General features: G+C 43.4%; 1 protein-coding gene across 2 annotated transcripts in view; it reads right to left on the reverse strand.

Moving 5' to 3' along the window:
• The window catches only part of LOXL1 (lysyl oxidase like 1), a 395,821-nt gene that overhangs the window by 75,644 nt on the left and 301,665 nt on the right, over positions 1–18,512 (reverse strand). For both annotated transcript variants that reach the window (XM_044077551.1, XM_044077552.1), the window contains exon 5: positions 418–513. In XM_044077551.1, coding sequence (XP_043933486.1) covers positions 418–513 — 96 coding nt within the window. The remainder of the gene's footprint in view (positions 1–417; positions 514–18,512) is intronic.

An 18,512-nucleotide genomic window follows, 5' to 3' on the forward strand; every position in this document is an offset into this window, starting at 1 on the left:
TATCCTCTTATAAGCCACTCTCTTGAATTTTATTGCCTTGGTTACAAACAAAGCATGATAGCCTTTAATCCTATTATATACAATCTATAACTTAGAATTTATTTCGGGAACATTGACAAAATGAGATTGTATTTAGTCACTGTCATCCACTGATGCCAAGGGTTATAGCATGATACTGCATCACACAGCATCTGTAGAGAGAGTGTAAACGAACAAATGCCAAGCCTGACCCACCCACATCCAGTATCGTTAAAAGGAGATTCTTCAATAAACTACCAAGCAAAGATTAGAGGAATGATGTAAAATAAATATTGTTCACGTGAGCTGCCTCTAGCTGATTGTCAATATTTTACCCATCAGAGGTAAAGGCAAAAGCAAAGAACTGTTCAGTTGTACATCAAGCAGCTTTCTCCTTACCTTAAGAATGTAGTTTCCAGGTGGCACATCTGTAATATCAATCCACTGGCAGTCAATATCAGCATTATATGTATCATAACAACCTGGACTCAGTCCCTATGAAATCAAAATAAACAATTAGCAAAGGAAAGCAATGCGTGTTTTGATTCTGTGAACTTAGATGCCAAGTTTATTTTTAACATATGTATTGTTGCCATCTACTAACTTACATACCAAGTCTATTCTTACAAAATTATTATTGATATTCATCAAATAGTATAATAAGTAGTGAACAAAAGGTCATTACTTTCCACCTATCTGTCTATCTGTCTATCTATCTATCTATCTATCTATCTATCTATCTATCTATCTCTATGCCTCCCTGTGTAGAAAGTAAGTGAAACAAAACATGAAAACTGTGTGATATCCATTTGTCTTATCACTCTAACCTGTCTGTGTGCTCACCTATCACTACTTATAAGAACTAAACTTCTTCTTCTTCTTTCGGCTTTTCCCTGTTAGGGGTTGCCACAGCGGATCATCTGTCTGCTCATGATTGTCAGTGGAGTTTTACGGTGTTGAGTTGCCAGCCCAGCACCCAACCTTCCACGGAAGGCACACACATGCACACACTCACACCTAGGGCCAATTTTAGAGTGCCCAATCCACCTACTGCATGTCTTTGGGAGGAAACTAGAGCACCCGGAGGAAACCCACGCGACCACAGGGAGGACATGCAGACTCCGCACAGAAGGCACCCCAGCCGAGAATCGAACCAGAGAACCTCTTGCTGTGAGGTGGCAACGCTAACCGCTGCACCACTGTGGCCGCCCACACTTATAAGAACTAAACAAAATAAACAAAATAAAAAATGATAATTGCATCATAAAAGCTCTTGAAAATCAGTTTCATGTGAAGGGATTCATGTGCATTAGCTGTGAGTCAAATCGCAAATCACTATTCATGTTGAGTTACTGAACTTGTTTAGGAAAACAGCATAATTACAAATCATATGTTATGATATAAGCATCTAACTTAAGATTAGAGCATCAGAAACTGTTGGTTTACAGAAAATGCTCAAATATCAGCTCCTGTTGTAAAGGCGGTATAGGAACTCATTGTCTGTTTCTGCTCACTTTGCATCTTAGTCATTTACAAGTCAGTGTATGTAGGAAATACTGTATAAGATGTCAGTGGTGTAATTGGAGTCATTAATCTGAATAATACTGTAGTGTCATTAAACTGTATTGCTTGTGCCTCAGCTTTAAAATGTCAATGGATATCTTTTTTGTATAAATTCCTTTTTTAGAAAAAAAATATCACAGTTAAAATGAGAATGCACTATGAGAAATTTGAAAATTCTTAATATACTTCAATCTGTTACCTTATCTATCAGAAATCAGATGCATGTATGCAAAAGAGATGCTCTGATAAGATAATCCACATTTTAGTCTTTACTAAACTCAAGTCCCCTGGAACTAAGGATTTCTTTTTTATTTCAGACTAAAAATAGTAGTTTTTCTAGTGATGAGTAACAAACTGTTTTATGACACACTGTATTTCCAATTTCAATTGAACAAGAAATACCTTGAGTAATGATTATTGTTCAAATGAATCATTTGAGGGCTCAGCTGTCTAATTTTACAGTTAACAACAAAATTTCAGTTTATTACAGTTGTTTTATAGTGATGTGATTATAAATATATTTTAATACTATGTGTAACTAAGCTAATTTTGGTCCGAGTATGAGTAGAAAAGTTATTGTCACACGTGAAAACATTTATTCTTTTAAATAGATTAACTCAAGAAGCAGTCCAAAGTACAGACTCTACTGTTCTACAATGAATTTCAATAGAAACATCTGCTAGACAACTGCTGCTGATTACTGAAATGCTCAGAACATCTACTGCCTTTACACTGATAGTTAATAACTATCCAATTACTTTCAGTTCAAACTTATGAAAAATAAATTAAAACCTTTTCTGGTATCAGAAGGGAATAAAGCCCTGACTAGAGACCAGGTGCCTGAGTTGGACTAGCAGTTCATGTACCTGCTGGCACAGGCAGCAGGGATGGGCATAGCCATCCTGGAGAGGGAGGGAGGGATGGTAGTTTCCATCCAATGAAGAGTAGTCATCATGCATTTGGTGGGGGTGGGGTCAGTAGGATGTTGCCATGGCTGCACAGGCCAATGATTATAGCCCCTTGCTGGTACATGGAAGGGTCCTGTATACATGGCTGAAAAGGTGTAAGCAGTCTTACTAGTGATGCAAGTGCTCATGCCACCTTCTGGGGAGTGAGGGTTAGGGTCAGTAAAAAACAGAAAAGAAAAATGTTTTCATTCTTGAAGTGCCAATGAGACCATAAACTCAATGGCTGTGTAGATGATGTCCCTTAGAGGACTGATGAATGGCAAAGATGGGGACAGAAACAATGCAAGTAAAAAGTGTAACAATAACAGCTTCTATGACAGAAACAGCACTATGAAGAAAAAGTATATTTTAATTCAGATATTTTAAGGCCTAAATATAGAGACTTTTAGTGATTATTATACTACAGAAATAGGACAAAATACCTTAAAACCAAACAAGATGACAAAATACTGTGAGCACAAAATTTACTATGCCTAAAATACATACATATATAATAAATGCCATTTCACTGTTTCCCCTGGATTCATGAAGCCCTACACAGAGTGTCGGAATAGTGCAGGAGCTGCTGCATGCAATATGGACACCGAGCAATCCAGGCTTGAGTGCCGAGGACATCCACAAGTGCTCCTACACCATTCTGGCATGGACACTACTGCTATATGGTAGTTACCTCATTTGCTGGTGAAAACCATGCAAATGAGGTGACTTAGCAATCCAAGAAGCAGGCAGTTGTTTGTGCTTGAACAGTCTACAAAGCAGAAATGTATTCAGCTAGTAGCTGCATACATTTCTGCATATTAAAAAACGGAGGCATGACAGCTCAAAAGAAAGCATGTATTATAGTTAGTAGGCATGCCAATGGCCAACTATATGTCCATTGGCATGAAAAATAATTTACTTTTTATAAAATAAAACTTTTATTTTTTTTTTGGCCAATCTCGGCTGTTTAAGCATAGGGCAACAGCGTGCAAACGGGATTGTGCCGAAAATAAAAAAAATGTGAAAAAGCAATTTTCAGGAAATCTTTATTTTGCCATTATAGTCAATGGCATGCAGAATGAAAACAATACCAGGGAACAGTGGTTGCTAATGGGAAAGGCTCAGTGTAAGTGCAGTAAATATGGAGTAAATCAGTGGGGTATGCAAAGGAGGGGAATCTTACTGAATCACAAATTTCTTCTAAGTGTCAGACTGCACCTAACCGTGTACATGCTCTAATACAGCCGTATAAGCATGAGAAGTAAATGATATCAAAAGGGGGTGTGTCATGCTTGCTGTAAGCACATTGGTGCTCTGTTGTCCGGGTTTGCGCATAGCTAAGCATAGCTAAGTTGGTGTGGGGTGTCCTACTTAGCTTAAGTGTGCTTAGCGAAGCGTGTTAGGGCAGGCCATTTCCTTTTCAGCAGAGTTTACACTCTCTGAATAGGTTTGTGTGGCACACACTGGGACTTAAACCAAATAAAAACAAAGGAAATGGCTGCACTCTGTATATGTAAGCAAAGGGGAGTGTCCGAGGATGTATAGCCTTGTTTACCTTGCCTAAATGAGTGTGCACGGCACACACCAGGATTTAAACCACAAAAATAAAAAAAATACAGGAAATGGCAAGTGGAACAAGAAAAAAAGGAAAATAGCACTATAGAGGCACCCAAATACAAGTAATAGAGCTGACAGGTGGAATGTATCACACTCAGCCAATCACACTGGCAGCAGCTGTAACACAACACTATAAACTATGCAAACACCTTTTAGTCTGGTTTTTCCCACAAACTCTGCTCCACCGGTTTTCACAGATGGGGAAATTTTCCTAACAAAACTAACAAAATGTTAGGGGCTGCTGTCGCCCTCATACATCAGTATGTGCAAGACGCTGAGGGTGGTGAAGAGGACAATGCTGACAACTGCCCCAGACTTATGAGGAGGAGGAGTAGAGTGTTCAGGCCCAGGGTAACCTACAAGGGGCTACATGATCTGGAGATAGTAGAGCACTACAGGGTGGACAGTGACATACTGCAGCAAATTGTGGAGCTGTGCTGGCCTCGCCCCACATCCAGAGCAAACAGAGGGGAACCCATCCCAGTGGATACCAAGGTAATGTGTAGCTCTAAGAATACTAGCTACAGGTACTTTCCAAAGAGTAACTGGGGATATCATGTGGGTCTCACAGGCATCTGCATCCAGGATACTCCACCAGTTCCTGGATGCCATGCGAACACATGCCTTGGAGCACATTAAATTCCCCACCACCCGTGATGTGCTGACTGGCAATATGCATCTCTTCCACCATGTAGCAGACTACCCGGAGGTACTAGGTGTGATAGACTGCATGCACATCCACATCAAAGCACCACCTAGTGACCGGGGTAGACTCTACATAAACTGCAAGGGGTTCCATTCCATCAACTTCCAGATCATGTGTGATACCCAGGGCATTATCATGAATGTGTGTGCTAGCTGCCCTGGAAGCTATCACGACTCCCACATCTGGCATTCCTCACAGCTGTATCAGTGGTTTGCCAGGGGGGACATCCCATATGGCCATTTAGTGTGGGATGCTGGCTATGCACTGCAGCCATGGATGATGACACCCATGAGAAATGCACACACACCCACACAAGAACACCATAATGAGGCACACGCACAAACCAGGATCATTATAGAGCATGTGTTTGGGATGCTGAAGTCATGGTTCTGCTGCCTTGACATATCCGGTGGAGCCTTGCAGTACTCTCCAGCCACATGTGCACACATGATCATAGTATGTGCCATGCTACACAATATTATCCCATGGAAACAGCTGCAGAGAGGAACAAACACAGCCCCCCACCATTGCCAAGGCCTCCACAGGCACAGAGTGACTTGGAGGAGGAACATCCTGAACCTGCCCCTGTAAGCAGATGGAGGTGTGCCCAGTATGCTCCTGCCTTGGCAAAAAGGCAATGCATGGCACATAGACTGACAATGTAGGGCCCCAGACCTCAATGGAACTCCAGGGAACAGGAGACTGTTGATGGGCTTAACACAGTTTTAATGCAGCTGCTTAACTGTGTTAAGTTCTTGCTGTATTAAAACTGTTTTAAGTTCTTGCTGCATTAAAACTTTGTTAAGATATGGGTGTTTCTTGCTGCATTAAAACTGCATTAATGTGTGTGCGTCTTGCTGCATTAAAACTGTGTTACGCCCATCAACAGTCTCCTGTTTCCTGGAGTTCCAGTGAGGTGTGGATAACTGTTTTCTCAGCTGTAATTGCACATTTTTCTCTTTTTTTATGTTTACTGTAGGGCTGCAGGGACTGATCTCTCTCTCTGACTTGCACATATAGTAAAATGGATGCCAAACCTCACCCCACCTGCACCTGACCATGTATAGGCAGTGTATTGTTTGCATCCGATGTAGTCAGCCCTCAAGCACCACCCTCACAACAGCTGCAGGCACAAAGTAAGCCAGTCTCTGTAACAAATTAAAATAATGGGGTGGACTTTTCTGATAGCATATCTATGGTATTGATCAAGCATGTAAGGGAATGGGGTGGCTAACTGGGATAGCAGCAAACTTACTGCAGGATGTGTAACCCCAGTACTGACCTATCCACACCATGTAGTACCACCCTAGTCGACAAATACCACTGCAGTATATGTGGTGAGCCAAATAACTGGAGGGGGGTCATAGGTCACATGCACAGATGTCAAAGTCGGGGTACCATACCCACTACCATCCCTACACAGTAGATCAGCTGTAGGCAACCATACAGAAATGCTGTCAAAGGCCCCCACATGGCAACACTCATGAAATCCTTACTCACAGACTTTTACACAGTGATATCACAGCAGGTCTGGCAGTGGCAGTATGGCTTAGTCCCATAGAAATGCAATAACATGTTCCTATACTTACGCAGCATCTAGCTGTCACCCAGACTGATGGTGCAATAGTAACAAAAAGCAATTGTCAGTAACACCCACAATCAACTTACTGGTGCCATCCCAGGAGTGTCTCCTGCCAGCAGCCTGGAAACATATGATCATTAGGTCGCACTGCCATACTACAGATGGCCTGCATCTGTCACACCTGGCCTACAAGCCTCTGGCAAATGCCTATGCCTCACCCACAGTGCCCTTTAGGGAGTGTCATGGGGTCCACAACACCAACATAACATAGTCCATAAAATGCAAAGAAAGGCCATGCTGACAACTGCTAGGAGCAAACCTGCCAGCCTCAGGGAGCCAGAAATCAGGACAAAGCCATGAATAATGGGGTGATGAAGGTCCAAAGAGAAGGATGCCTGTGAAATACTGCTCTAATAATGTTATAAAGTTGATGGAATGATTTGTAGTAACATGGAATGTCTGATGGGTACGAAGTCTGAAACTGCAATGTCAACTGTCTGTAATATCTGACTTCAACCCTGAATGACTTCCAAAACACTTTTGCTGGAAAACCACACTTGTTTGGATAACCAGCAAGATATATGAGTCATGGATGTGGACATTCTGTGACACTCTGTACAGTCGACAGGCAGGGCTAGGAGTTTAAACATGGGACTGCACTCAGTGCAGGCAGGCCTAACCCTGGAAGATGGTGACATGTGTGCACCCACTGAACCCTGGGCCACAGCCATGGGGAGTAACACACCCCTCCCTGATCAATCATCCTATGCAACATTCTTTCCCCAACATGTGGCCATCCAAGCAAAATGAGGTGGGCCATACATATGTGTGTGACAAACACACACCTCCAAACTGGCCAAACAGTCTGACACACACAGGACCCTCCAAGTGCAGTCAATCATTGAGGAGAGCCCAATGCAAATTACTGGTAGCATTAGCCAAAAATATCTGCCATGACACACACACCCCACATATTCTATCCCCTAAAAATATATCTGGAGTCTGCCTGTCACCCTGATCCTGTCTGATTTATATTACCCAACTGTGGACTGGAAATCAGACTAGGCCAGAATATAAATGCACAGAGATTCCACCATTGTAATATATCACCAAGGTGCTGGACCGTTTCCACAGCACCAGAAGTCAATTGCTTGTAGGCACACCCCTCAACAGGCTGGATAGTACAAGAATGTGTAGCATTTGGCCCATAAACCTTGTGTGTGCATCATCCATCCTGTATTCCTCTGGTAAATCACTGTGATGATCTGAGGAGGTATGTGACTAGGTACTGAAACAGTACATGACAGTGTCAAATGGCATATATGACAGATGTCTGCTAAAACCAGCCCTGTAACCCTTGCAACCCATACATTACTGAGAAAAAAATGTCATAATCATTGTATGGCCCATTGTTGCCACATTTTGGTAGGCTATCTCCAGATATCCTGCTCCATGTTGACAGGTATAACTGTAGCACAAAAAAAAACAGGACTGGAGTACAACAATCCCTGGAATGGAGTCCCACATGTACTATAGAAGGACGCACTGGGCATGCTCATACACTTAGAGAAATGTCAGTAGGATCTAGGAATGAACAGGCCTTCCCCACCCAGTGCACTTTCCATTGCCCCACCTTAGTAATCCTGAAGATGTCTGTCACCATAGAAGTAATTTTTGTTATTCCCAGCCCCATAAGCTCTGTGGCATGTGCAATAACTGTGTAATAAGATAGTACAAATAACTAATTAGGTAAAAGTTTTACTCTCAGTTTTGGCAAATATAAAAGCATGTGTGTGTTCACAACTAAATGCTTTTGGGTCCATTCAAACCCAGTACACCTCCCTTTTTCCCACTTTAGCAGTCCTGCAGATATCAGTCATCTTAAAAGTACCTTCTGTCAGACCTCAGCCCTATAATCTCTATGGCATGTGTAATAACTGCATAACAAGTTAATACAAACAACTAGTTAGGTAGGAGTTCTAATCTCAGTCCTGGCAAACATAAAAGTGTGTGTGTGTGGTGTGTGTGTGTGTGTGTGTGTGTGTGTGTGTGTGTGTGTGTGTGTGTGTGTGTGTGTGTGTGTGTGTGTGTGTGTGTGTGTGTTTACAACTAAAAGCTTTTGGTCCATTCAAACCAGTACACTTCCTCTTTCCCCACTTTAGCAGTCCTGCTGATATCAGTCATCCTAGAACTGCCTTCTGTCAGGCTTCTGCCCTATAAGCTCTGTGGCACATGTGATAGCTGCGTAACATAATAGTACAAATAAGTCAGGTAGGAGTTCTAATCTCAGTCCTGGTAAATGTAGCAGTGTGTGTGTGTGTGTGTGTGTGTGTGTGTGTGTGTGTGTGTGTGTGTGTGTGTGTGTGTGTGTGTGTGTGTGTGTGTGTAAGACTGAGGGAGTTGTATGTTTGTTTATAGGTGAAAAAGTTTTATGTCATTCCCACCCACGACACTTCACAGTGCCCCACCTTATCAGTCCAGATGATGTCAGTCCCTTATCAGCAACCTTGGCCAACTGTCAGGCCTGTAAGCTCAGTAGTGCGTGTGATAAATACTTAACACTATAGTACAAATGACTAGTTTGGCAGGGGTTCTACTCTTCCGGGAACTGTGTGTGTGGTTATGTATGTTTGTCAGTAGAAGTATTTTGATATGTTTACCACCCACTGCCCTACTTTATCAGTCCTGCCGATGTCATTCCATATATCAGCACCGTTGGCTAACTCTCACCCCAGTAAGCTCTGAAGCACGTTTGGTAACTAGGAAACACTATGATACAAATCACTAGTTAGGTAGGAGTTCTACTGTCACATCTGGCAAATGTATGTGTGTCTGTTTGTAGGAAAAAAGTATTTTGGTAGGTTAAACACCCACTGCACTACTTTATCAGTCCTGCAGATGTCATTCCCTTTATAGGTTCACACGGGTGTAGTAGGTAATGGCCCAGGAGCCTTAACAAGCATTGCACATAGAAGGGCCCTGCCATTGTGCCACCTGATGTTATGTCCCAGTACCTAAATCAAGTATAGCCACTGCAGTGTTCCTTAGGTTGAACTGTCTATTACCCATCCACTCATCAAGATTTCCCTGGAACAGGAGCAGCTAGGTGCTCTGCATGACATGTATTGGAAGTGTATTCCAGGGCATGTGCAATTTCTTAGTGAGGGACATGTCCCACCAGCATGTTGTGGTGATTGTGGTACTGAGGTAGAGGTCTCTACAATGCGTGGTGTGGATGGATTAATATGTAGCATTTCTAAACCAGCTGGGTCAGACATGATTTTGTAAGTCAAGCACAGATAGCTGCTAATTAGGTGATATGACAGAGAATAGCTTGGTCTGCTGAGTCTGTCTGTGTAGGGTATGTGTTTAATGCCTAGGAACCCCTTTGTGAGGTGCTTCTGTGGCTTCCCCAGCTGTAGCAGGTGTCTAGTGAGGTACATGGCAAATGGGCCATAATACTTGAGGAGTGGTCTAATGAGGGAATAGCAGACAGAGATCAGTACCTCTGTCTTCCTGGATGCAAACCCTTGATAATACAATGTGCCATATAGAAGGACTTCCTGACCACAGTGGCAATGTGGTGCTCGAAGGAGAAGTTGCTGCCAACCTGTGTCCCCAGATCTATTATAATGCATACAGTGTTCACTGGGCTCCCATTGGTGTGGTACTCACTGGAAACTGAGTGTTTTACCAATGGAGATGATGATGCATATTGTGCTGTTATGCTTCTGGGCATGGTTTCCGCACCACTCAGTGGTCTCAGTGAGGTCTTTCTGTGGGATTTGTGGAGTTAATGATAGCTCCCAGCTTGCAGTCCTCTGTGAACTTGGTCAGCCAGAGTTTCTCTGTGTTGGGCTGGACTCCTAAGAAGTAGATGCTGGACAGGACACTATCCAGTACTGATCTCTGTGGGACTCCACTTGTGACTGCTTGCCAGTCTGACCTGGAGTTTGCCACTGTCATACATATGTATTCTGTGAACCAATTTGCAAAACTAACAATAGTATATGGGGTTGATGCCTAGTTTCTGGGGTTTATCAATAATCCCTCACTGATGGATGGTATCACAAGCTTTGGACAAATTGGTGTAGGCTGTAAGCAGTGCCTTGCTGTCATACACAGCCCTGGTGACTCAGTCAAAGACGTCAACCAGGTTAAGGAGGCATGATCTGCCATTCACAAACCCAAACTGTGTGGGTCCAGAGTTAGGAGATCACTCATATCTTGGTCAGTCAGGTCCCTGATGATGCACTCCATAGCCCTACATAGTAGACTTGTCAAGGTAAGGAGCCAATAATCCCCAGGGTCTGTAGATGCTACCCGTTTATGGAGAGGGATGACTGTAGCAGTGTGCCAAGCTTGAGGGACAAAGCCTGAGGTGAGGCTGTGACTGACCAGGGCACACAGATTTGGTTCAAGGTCACTTTGTATGTCATGTAGAATACAGCCATGGATATGCTGGTGTCCCATGGAAGCTGTATTTTGCCTGTGGACATTGCAGGTCTAACCTGGCCTGCAGTACTGCTGCATGCCTGCCATTCGTCTGCCATTGTGACTGTACACTTCTGGGGGAGAGAGGGGTAAAGCTGGCACTTAATGTGTTGCCAAGGCTGTGGCCAGTATCCGTTGTCTCAGGATAGGAACTAGCATTGTGCAGTAACTCACAGCACTTGTGTTTAATGCTCTGGAGTTTGTTGATGTAACTATCAAAGGCTTTTGTGATTGTCAGTGTCTGCTGCATTCCTGCCTTCATAGAGGCCTGTAGGGGATTCCATGAGGGATCCCAAGTTGTGTTTGAGGCTAATAAGGGGGTTCAACGGTCATGGGACACCACCTTTTTCTGCAACAGTGTTCCCCTTTTGTTGCACACTTTAGTAATGGCAGGGGACCATCACATTGTCTCCCAGTGTTTGGCGGACAGTGTCTGGTTTATGTTGGCTATGGCTAATACCATGCATTTATGTACCTGTTGGTACAGTGCATATGTGCACGATTCTACAGTCATGCAGCTATTTCCCATTGCCATGAGTGCAGTGAAGTCATCCACCCCTGTTTTTATGGCTGCAAAGTCAGCTTTGGAGAGGTTTTGCAAGTTGGTTACCTTTGTGGGGGAGGGTGTGGCTGACATGTTGAATTCCTTGTTGATTACAGTCTGCATGGATCTCACCAGGTAAGGATTAACAACTGTGGATGAGCAACAGTCCCATAGTAGTCAATGCAGGTCAAGGTTGATGCATCCTCTACCAGGGGTCAGTATGAGCCGATCCAGGGCATTGGAAATGATGAATTCCAGGAAGTGTTAGGCCACTGTACTGGCACTTGGCTACTTTCCTCAGGTGATGGAGGGGTAGTTGAAGTTTCCTACTATTTCAGTGTTGCATTGGACCTTCAAAGATGCCAAGGTGTTGAGAAATGTGCATTGACAGTCTAGGGACATAGATGTAGACCCATAGCAGGCTATGGTCTGGATTGCAGTATTACCCCAAGGCAGTTGTACCAGAAGTATCTTTGATGCATTATGCTGGGATACTAGTCTGGAGGTGTTCCTATCCATACTGAATATGGAGACAACACCACCTGTGGAGGTGTGGTCCATGTTTGGGGGCTGACAGCTGTGGAATGAGTTATAGCCTGTTACTGCAGGGCTGCTGCCTGCTATTGTGAACCATCTCTCCATTACAGCAAAAATGTTAATGTCCTCCACTCCGAGGAGTGCTTTGAGTGACTGCATCCTGACAGCTAGATGTCTACTGTTGAGCAACATGACCCTCAGATTGCATACATGTGTAGCTGTTATGGTGGTAATTACATTCGGAACACTGCCTAATAAGGCATTATAGCGGTGGCAAAACACTTAGCCGGTACCTGAAAACCCAGGGCTGACAGATGTAGGACAGCTGTGGAAAGTCATTGAGGTCTGTCAAGCAGAGAAATACTGGATCCCCTGAGAATGACACAAAACACGTAAGCTAATGTTGCAGTCAATCATCTGTTGATAGTACTGCAGCATCATTCTGGGTGATGGCAGTATACTGCTCAAGGCTACTGTCACACCTGCCTGGACCAAATAATCAGAGAGTTCAATCATGTCTCTTGTCATGTAGTCCAGGGATGTGTGTCCCAGATCATTCACACCCACATAGATACAGAGTGATACTTGTAGTTGTTGTGGAGTGCCATGACTGGTTGTGTCATGTATTGGATGCTGGCATGCGATAGATATTTGGCTGTTACCTGCTCCATATTCAACTTAGTGAGTGGGATATGTGTGTGCCTCAGTACTGAATTATCCATGATCATTGTATTGTGCAAGGTGGTTAGCCTTAGGAGCTTAGGTTGAGGGCCACACTGTGTAGGTGAAACATGTGTCCCTTGGCATGTGCCATGTTTTGGTGTCTGAGTGGATGTCTGTCTTGCTGGTCTGTGCTGTTTGTGTAAATGTCCATTGATTGCCTGTGGGAAGGTGGGTGTGTTGCTTTTCACTGTATGTCATGGTTATCAAAGTGGGTGTCATGGTGAGCTATGTGTTCCACATGGTGTGGTGCAGGTGTTGATCTTATCCTCTTGACCTGCTACTCCAGTCTTTGCTGGAGAGTGCATATGTCCACATTGGGTGATATATGGGTAACTCTCACAGTTCTGAGTGTTTGGAGTTTAGAGGGGAGGATTCTCTGTGGACATGAGGCAGTTGCAACAGTGCTTCAGAATGGACAAGTGCACCAGGTTAATGGATGAAAGCACAGAAAACTGCACTTTAATCATGCCAGGAGGGGTGGACATAACTAATAAGTACTGGGACTACTTCTGTAATGAACGAATACTGCTGACAGCTCCCAGGTGTGCCACACTTATTGATACAATAACTTGGTGAAGTGCCAAGCTATAATGCTATTTGAAGTGCAAGACAGAAAGAACTAGCACAATGTAAGGGTGAAACTGAAGGCAGACTTTCTGCCACCTGCAATACTTTACCTCAGCTGTGCAGTTATCAGCAGCACTGGCCATTTGAAAGTTCAGTAAACTCTGTAGCACATGTGGTAACTGTGTAACACTATAGTAGACATAACTAGATAGACAGGAGTTCTAATCCCAATGCTGGCAAGTGAGTGTGTGTGAGAATTATGTAGTGTGTGGGTTACACCATTTTTGACCTGTGTGCTACCCTTTACCCTTCCCTTCACTCCAATTTAGTAGTCCTATTGATGTCATCCACCTTAAAAGTACGTTTGGACTAGGTGACAATGTGTAAACTCTGTGGCATGTCCTGTAACTGTGTAGCACTATAGTAGAAATAACTAGAGAGGCAGGAGTTGTAATCTCACTACTGGCAACTGTTTGGATGTGTGTGTGTGTGTGTGTGTGTGTGTGTGTGTGTGTGTGTGTGTGTGTGTGTGTGTGTGTGTGTGTGTGTTTATGTGAGAATCATGTAGTGCGTGGTTTATACCAGTTTTGACCTGGGTACTACCCTTTACACTACCTCTTATTCCAATTTAGTAGTCCTGTTAATGTCATCCACCATAAAAGTACCTTTGGAGTAGGTGAAAATGTATAAGCTCTGTGGTGTATCTGACAACTGCGTAGCACTATAGTAGAACTAAATAAATTGGCAGAAGTTCTAATCCCAATACTGGCAACTGTGTGTGTGTGTGTGTGTGTGTGTGTGTGTGTGTGTGTGTGTGTGTGTGTGTGTGTGTGTGTGTGTGTGTGTGTGTGTGTGTGAGGGTCATATCTTGTGTGGCTTATATCATTTTGATGTGTGTACCATACATGACTGGTGACCACATCCCACTGCCATTACTTTATATAGTGTGGTAACAGCCTCTGCCTCACATGCAGCACGTTAAACCATTGTACGGGCTTCTATACAGATGTGTCTGGAATATCCAGATGTTTGTAACCTATAAGTGGTCGTAAGTGGTCTGTGTGCCTTAACAATGCCCATGTATGTGATACCAAATAGGCCACAGTGAGTGTACTGACACATATGACAGCATCAGGTATCATACCTGACTGAAACATCATGTGGATATGACATCTGCAACCCTCTCAGGTGGCCAGCCTTGTAGGTGCAATACTTGAGTCCAGGTGCTTGGTTTTACAAGTGAACTGTTTTATGTTATGGGTCACATTAAAGGTTGGAAGAGGTGTGGACTGACATACTGTGGTCCCAGTTTGTATGTATCAGAAACACCTTGCATCTTAACAGGGGTGTGTACACAATTTATATACATTGTATACCAATAATGTGTCACACATGTCTCTACCTTAGGCCATTTGTCCAGCCCATTTTGCTGGCTTCTGTCCAGACATCTTGCACTGACAAGTTGTGAGGTATGCTACAGCAATGTTGAATTCACCTTAGTTACGCCCCAGTGGTGACCACTGTGATGCAATGCAGTTAACCCCACCACATGTGAACATACACATAAAGCAATATAGTTATTACTGATAGTTGTGTGCATGGTAAATTGCATGCCCTTCACATGCCTGTGGTATTGCCAGGCCACAACAGAACAATGTCATACTCACCAGCTTCAGGCTGCTGTTCCATATGCAGACCAGAGGGTCCTAGGTAGTTGGGAGAGGGAGGTATTGTCAGCAGACTCACATGTGGCCTTGGTACAGGATGGATGCAACATGTCTGCACATTTACAGTACATACTCCAATAATACACAATTTTCTGTCCTCACCATCGATGTGCATCTCTGTGTATTAAAAAACCCATCCACAACTGCAATCGGACCTGACACATGGATGTAGATACAATACAGATACAAGTATGTCAGATACATTAGTGTACTAATCCCCACTGGGCCCTTACCTCCACACTCCCTGTCCATTGTGTGGGTGCCACCCACCTCCAGCATGTTGGCCTCTGTACTCTGGTGTTGTACTGGGGTGTGTGTCCCAAGGTTGGGGGGGCTCATATGCTACACAGCTTGGCTGTGTGATGGATGACAAAGAGAAATGTGACATAATTTGTACATTTGTATGATGTGGTGATGACTGTACCCAAGGGTGACAGAGTGCTCATTGCAGGAGATGTCAATGGGTATGTTGGTGAAGGGAACAGAGGGTCTGTGGAAGTGATGGGTATGCATGGTGTTAAAATGAATGCAGACAGTGAGATGGTAGTGGAGTTTGCAAAACAGATGGACATGGCTGTGGTGAATATGTACTATAACACGAGGGAGGAGCGTACGGTGAGTTACAAGACAGTAGTAAGATGCACACAGGTGGAATATATCCAACGTAGGAGGGCCAGTTTAAAGGAGATTGGAGACTGTAAAGTGGTGAAGGGGAAAGTGTATTTAGGCAGCATAGAATGTTGGTCTGCAGGATGATGTTGGTGATCAAGAAGAGGGGGAGTGTGTGCTCAGCAGCAAGGATCACATGGTGTGAATTGGAAAAGGGTGATCATGAGGTGGAGTTCAAGGAAGAGTTAAGACAGACACTGGGTGGCACTGTCAATTTACCACATATCTGGTTAAGTTACAGCAGCGCTACTAAGGGAGATGGCTAGCAAGGTGCTTGGTGTGACATGTGGATGGAGGAAGTAGTACAAGGAGACCTGGTGGTGGACTGAGGAAGTACAAGTCAGTATACAGAGAAAGAGGATGGGGAAGAAGGAGTGAGACTGTCAGAGAGATGAGGAAAGTAGACAGGAGTGTGAGAAGATGAGGTGCATGGCAAAGAGAGATGTGGCAAAGGCTAAGGATGAGGCATATGAAGAGTTGTATGACAGTTTGTGAATTACTGGCTGGTTGTATTTCTGTTTGCTATGTTCAGTCATTTTAGTTGCTCTGCTAAGAGGTTGTTGTATGTCTGCCCATTGTGTATGGTCTATCATCATTCTGCAGCAGTGTACTGTTCACTTATTTATATGGACTGTCGGGGGGGGCAGATGTGAGTGTCATGGGTCCTTTTGTATCCAACTGTGCATGTTGTCCCAGTTATGGGAGGTCTATCAGCAGCAAATGTTTGTATGGACATTTTGAGACATGTATACATATATATTTTGAGACATGTATGCATATATATATATATATATATATATATATATATATATATATATATATATATATATATGTATATGTTTGTGTATATATATATATATATATATATATATATATATATATATATATATATATATATATATATATATATATCAGTATTTATTGGTAATATATCTATATATTGTTATACACATATATGTATCTCCATACATCTCTCTCTCTCTCTCTCTAAGTTTATGTTTCTTTTCAGATATATATATATATATATATATATATTTGTAGATACCAACCCTTCCTAATTGCATAGTGTCTCTTCCTGCTAAGCATAGCTCAGCCCTGGTAACCATTGATTACATTCCAGATGGATAAAATAGCAGGGTAATGACATCTGACACCCCCAACTGTTGTCAGAACACTGGCCTTAGTCTCAATGGCAAGAAATGTGTCACAATCCCATTGATTCAATGTGTTGTCCACAAATGACCACATCAGTGGTAGTCCAATGGACACAGATGTCCTTATAGGAGGTCTGTGAACACACCTTTACAGTAACCTCTCATCTGACCACCATATTCCCACTGTGGATAGAAAGTCCTTCCATGTGGCACATTGCATAACTAAGGGTGTGTCATCCAGGAATGAAGAAGTCAGTGTCTCCCTCCACTCCCCACTCATTAGGCCAATCAGCAGGTACAATAGCTCATTTGCCATGAAACTCACTAGACACCTTCAACAGCTGGGTAGGCTGCAAGTGTACCTCACATGTAGGACCCGAGGCATGAAACAACTGTCTGATATGGAAAGAGGACAAAACCTCCAAGTGTTCCCGGCCACATCTAGGCTACTTACAGGCGATCCCTGCTTGACTGACAATGCCATGTCTGCCCAGCTGTGTTACAAATGCCACAGCTAGGAAGCCCCAATCTGTATGCACCACATGCCATGGATACCTCAACAGCATTACCACATTCAACAGAACATGCATGGGGATAGGTCCATAACCTAGATACTGGCCACTTTATGCAATATATATATTCCATACATGTCAAAGCACCTCACTGACCCTCTTGAAGAGAAATTCAGATGAGTGAATGGTGAATATAACTGTCACCCTGGGGATCACTCATGTGGCAGTATTTGATAGATGCACTGTTGACAAATGTCAGGTGGCATGATGCCAGGGTACTCCCATGGGCTAGGCTTGTAATGACTCCATGGCCATTAGTGTGGTACACACGTGAACACATGGACCCATGACACTCAGTACTGGCAAATATGTGTGTGTGTGTGGATTACTGTGTATACAACTGTTTGTGAGCATGTAAACCTGTAGGTGACATTACTTTGTGGCCCTTCCACCCACTCCACCTCCCACTGTCATACTTTGCATTGCTGGTGATGTTGTTCACTGTAAGGGTACCTTGTGTCACTCGTCACCCTATAGGCTCCATGGAGCATGTGGTAACTGCATTACACAATACTAACAATGACTACATAGGTGGGTGTTCCACCCTGAGTCCTGGGAATCCTTGCCATACTTTACAAAGGCTGGTGATGTTGGCCACATTACAGGAGCCATGGAACAGTTATCACCTTATAGTCTGTGTTGCATGCTGTAAATGTGTGTCACCGTAGTAGGAACAATTACATAGCCAGGGGTTCTAATCTGAGGAAGCTCAAATCTGTGAACACTTGTGTGTCAGTACAGTAACCTGTGTTTGAGTGAGTACTATGTCCACTTGGAGGGTGGCTTTCACATTTTAGAGAGTGGTACTCCCACTACATATCCCAAGGTCCACTGTATGTGGTCTGCAGTCTCCATCAACCTTACAATTATCTGACAACAATCTTCAGCCCAATAAAGCCTGTGCTGTGTGCATGAACCATGTAACAGTATGCCCTGACTGACAAGATAGTCAGGGCTGCTAAACCCAGGTGTATCAAATGTGTCTATGACTGTATGTGTTTATCAGTGTGTATATATGAGTATGTTATAGTACATTGTGCCCATTCACACCCAGTACATCACCCATTGCCATTCTGTACAAGGCTTGGTAAT

Source organism: Protopterus annectens, chromosome 7.part0 (genome assembly GCF_019279795.1).
Source record: "Protopterus annectens isolate FY-2018-M chromosome 7.part0, PAN1.0, whole genome shotgun sequence".
In the NCBI taxonomy this organism is placed as follows: domain Eukaryota; kingdom Metazoa; phylum Chordata; order Ceratodontiformes; family Protopteridae; genus Protopterus; species Protopterus annectens.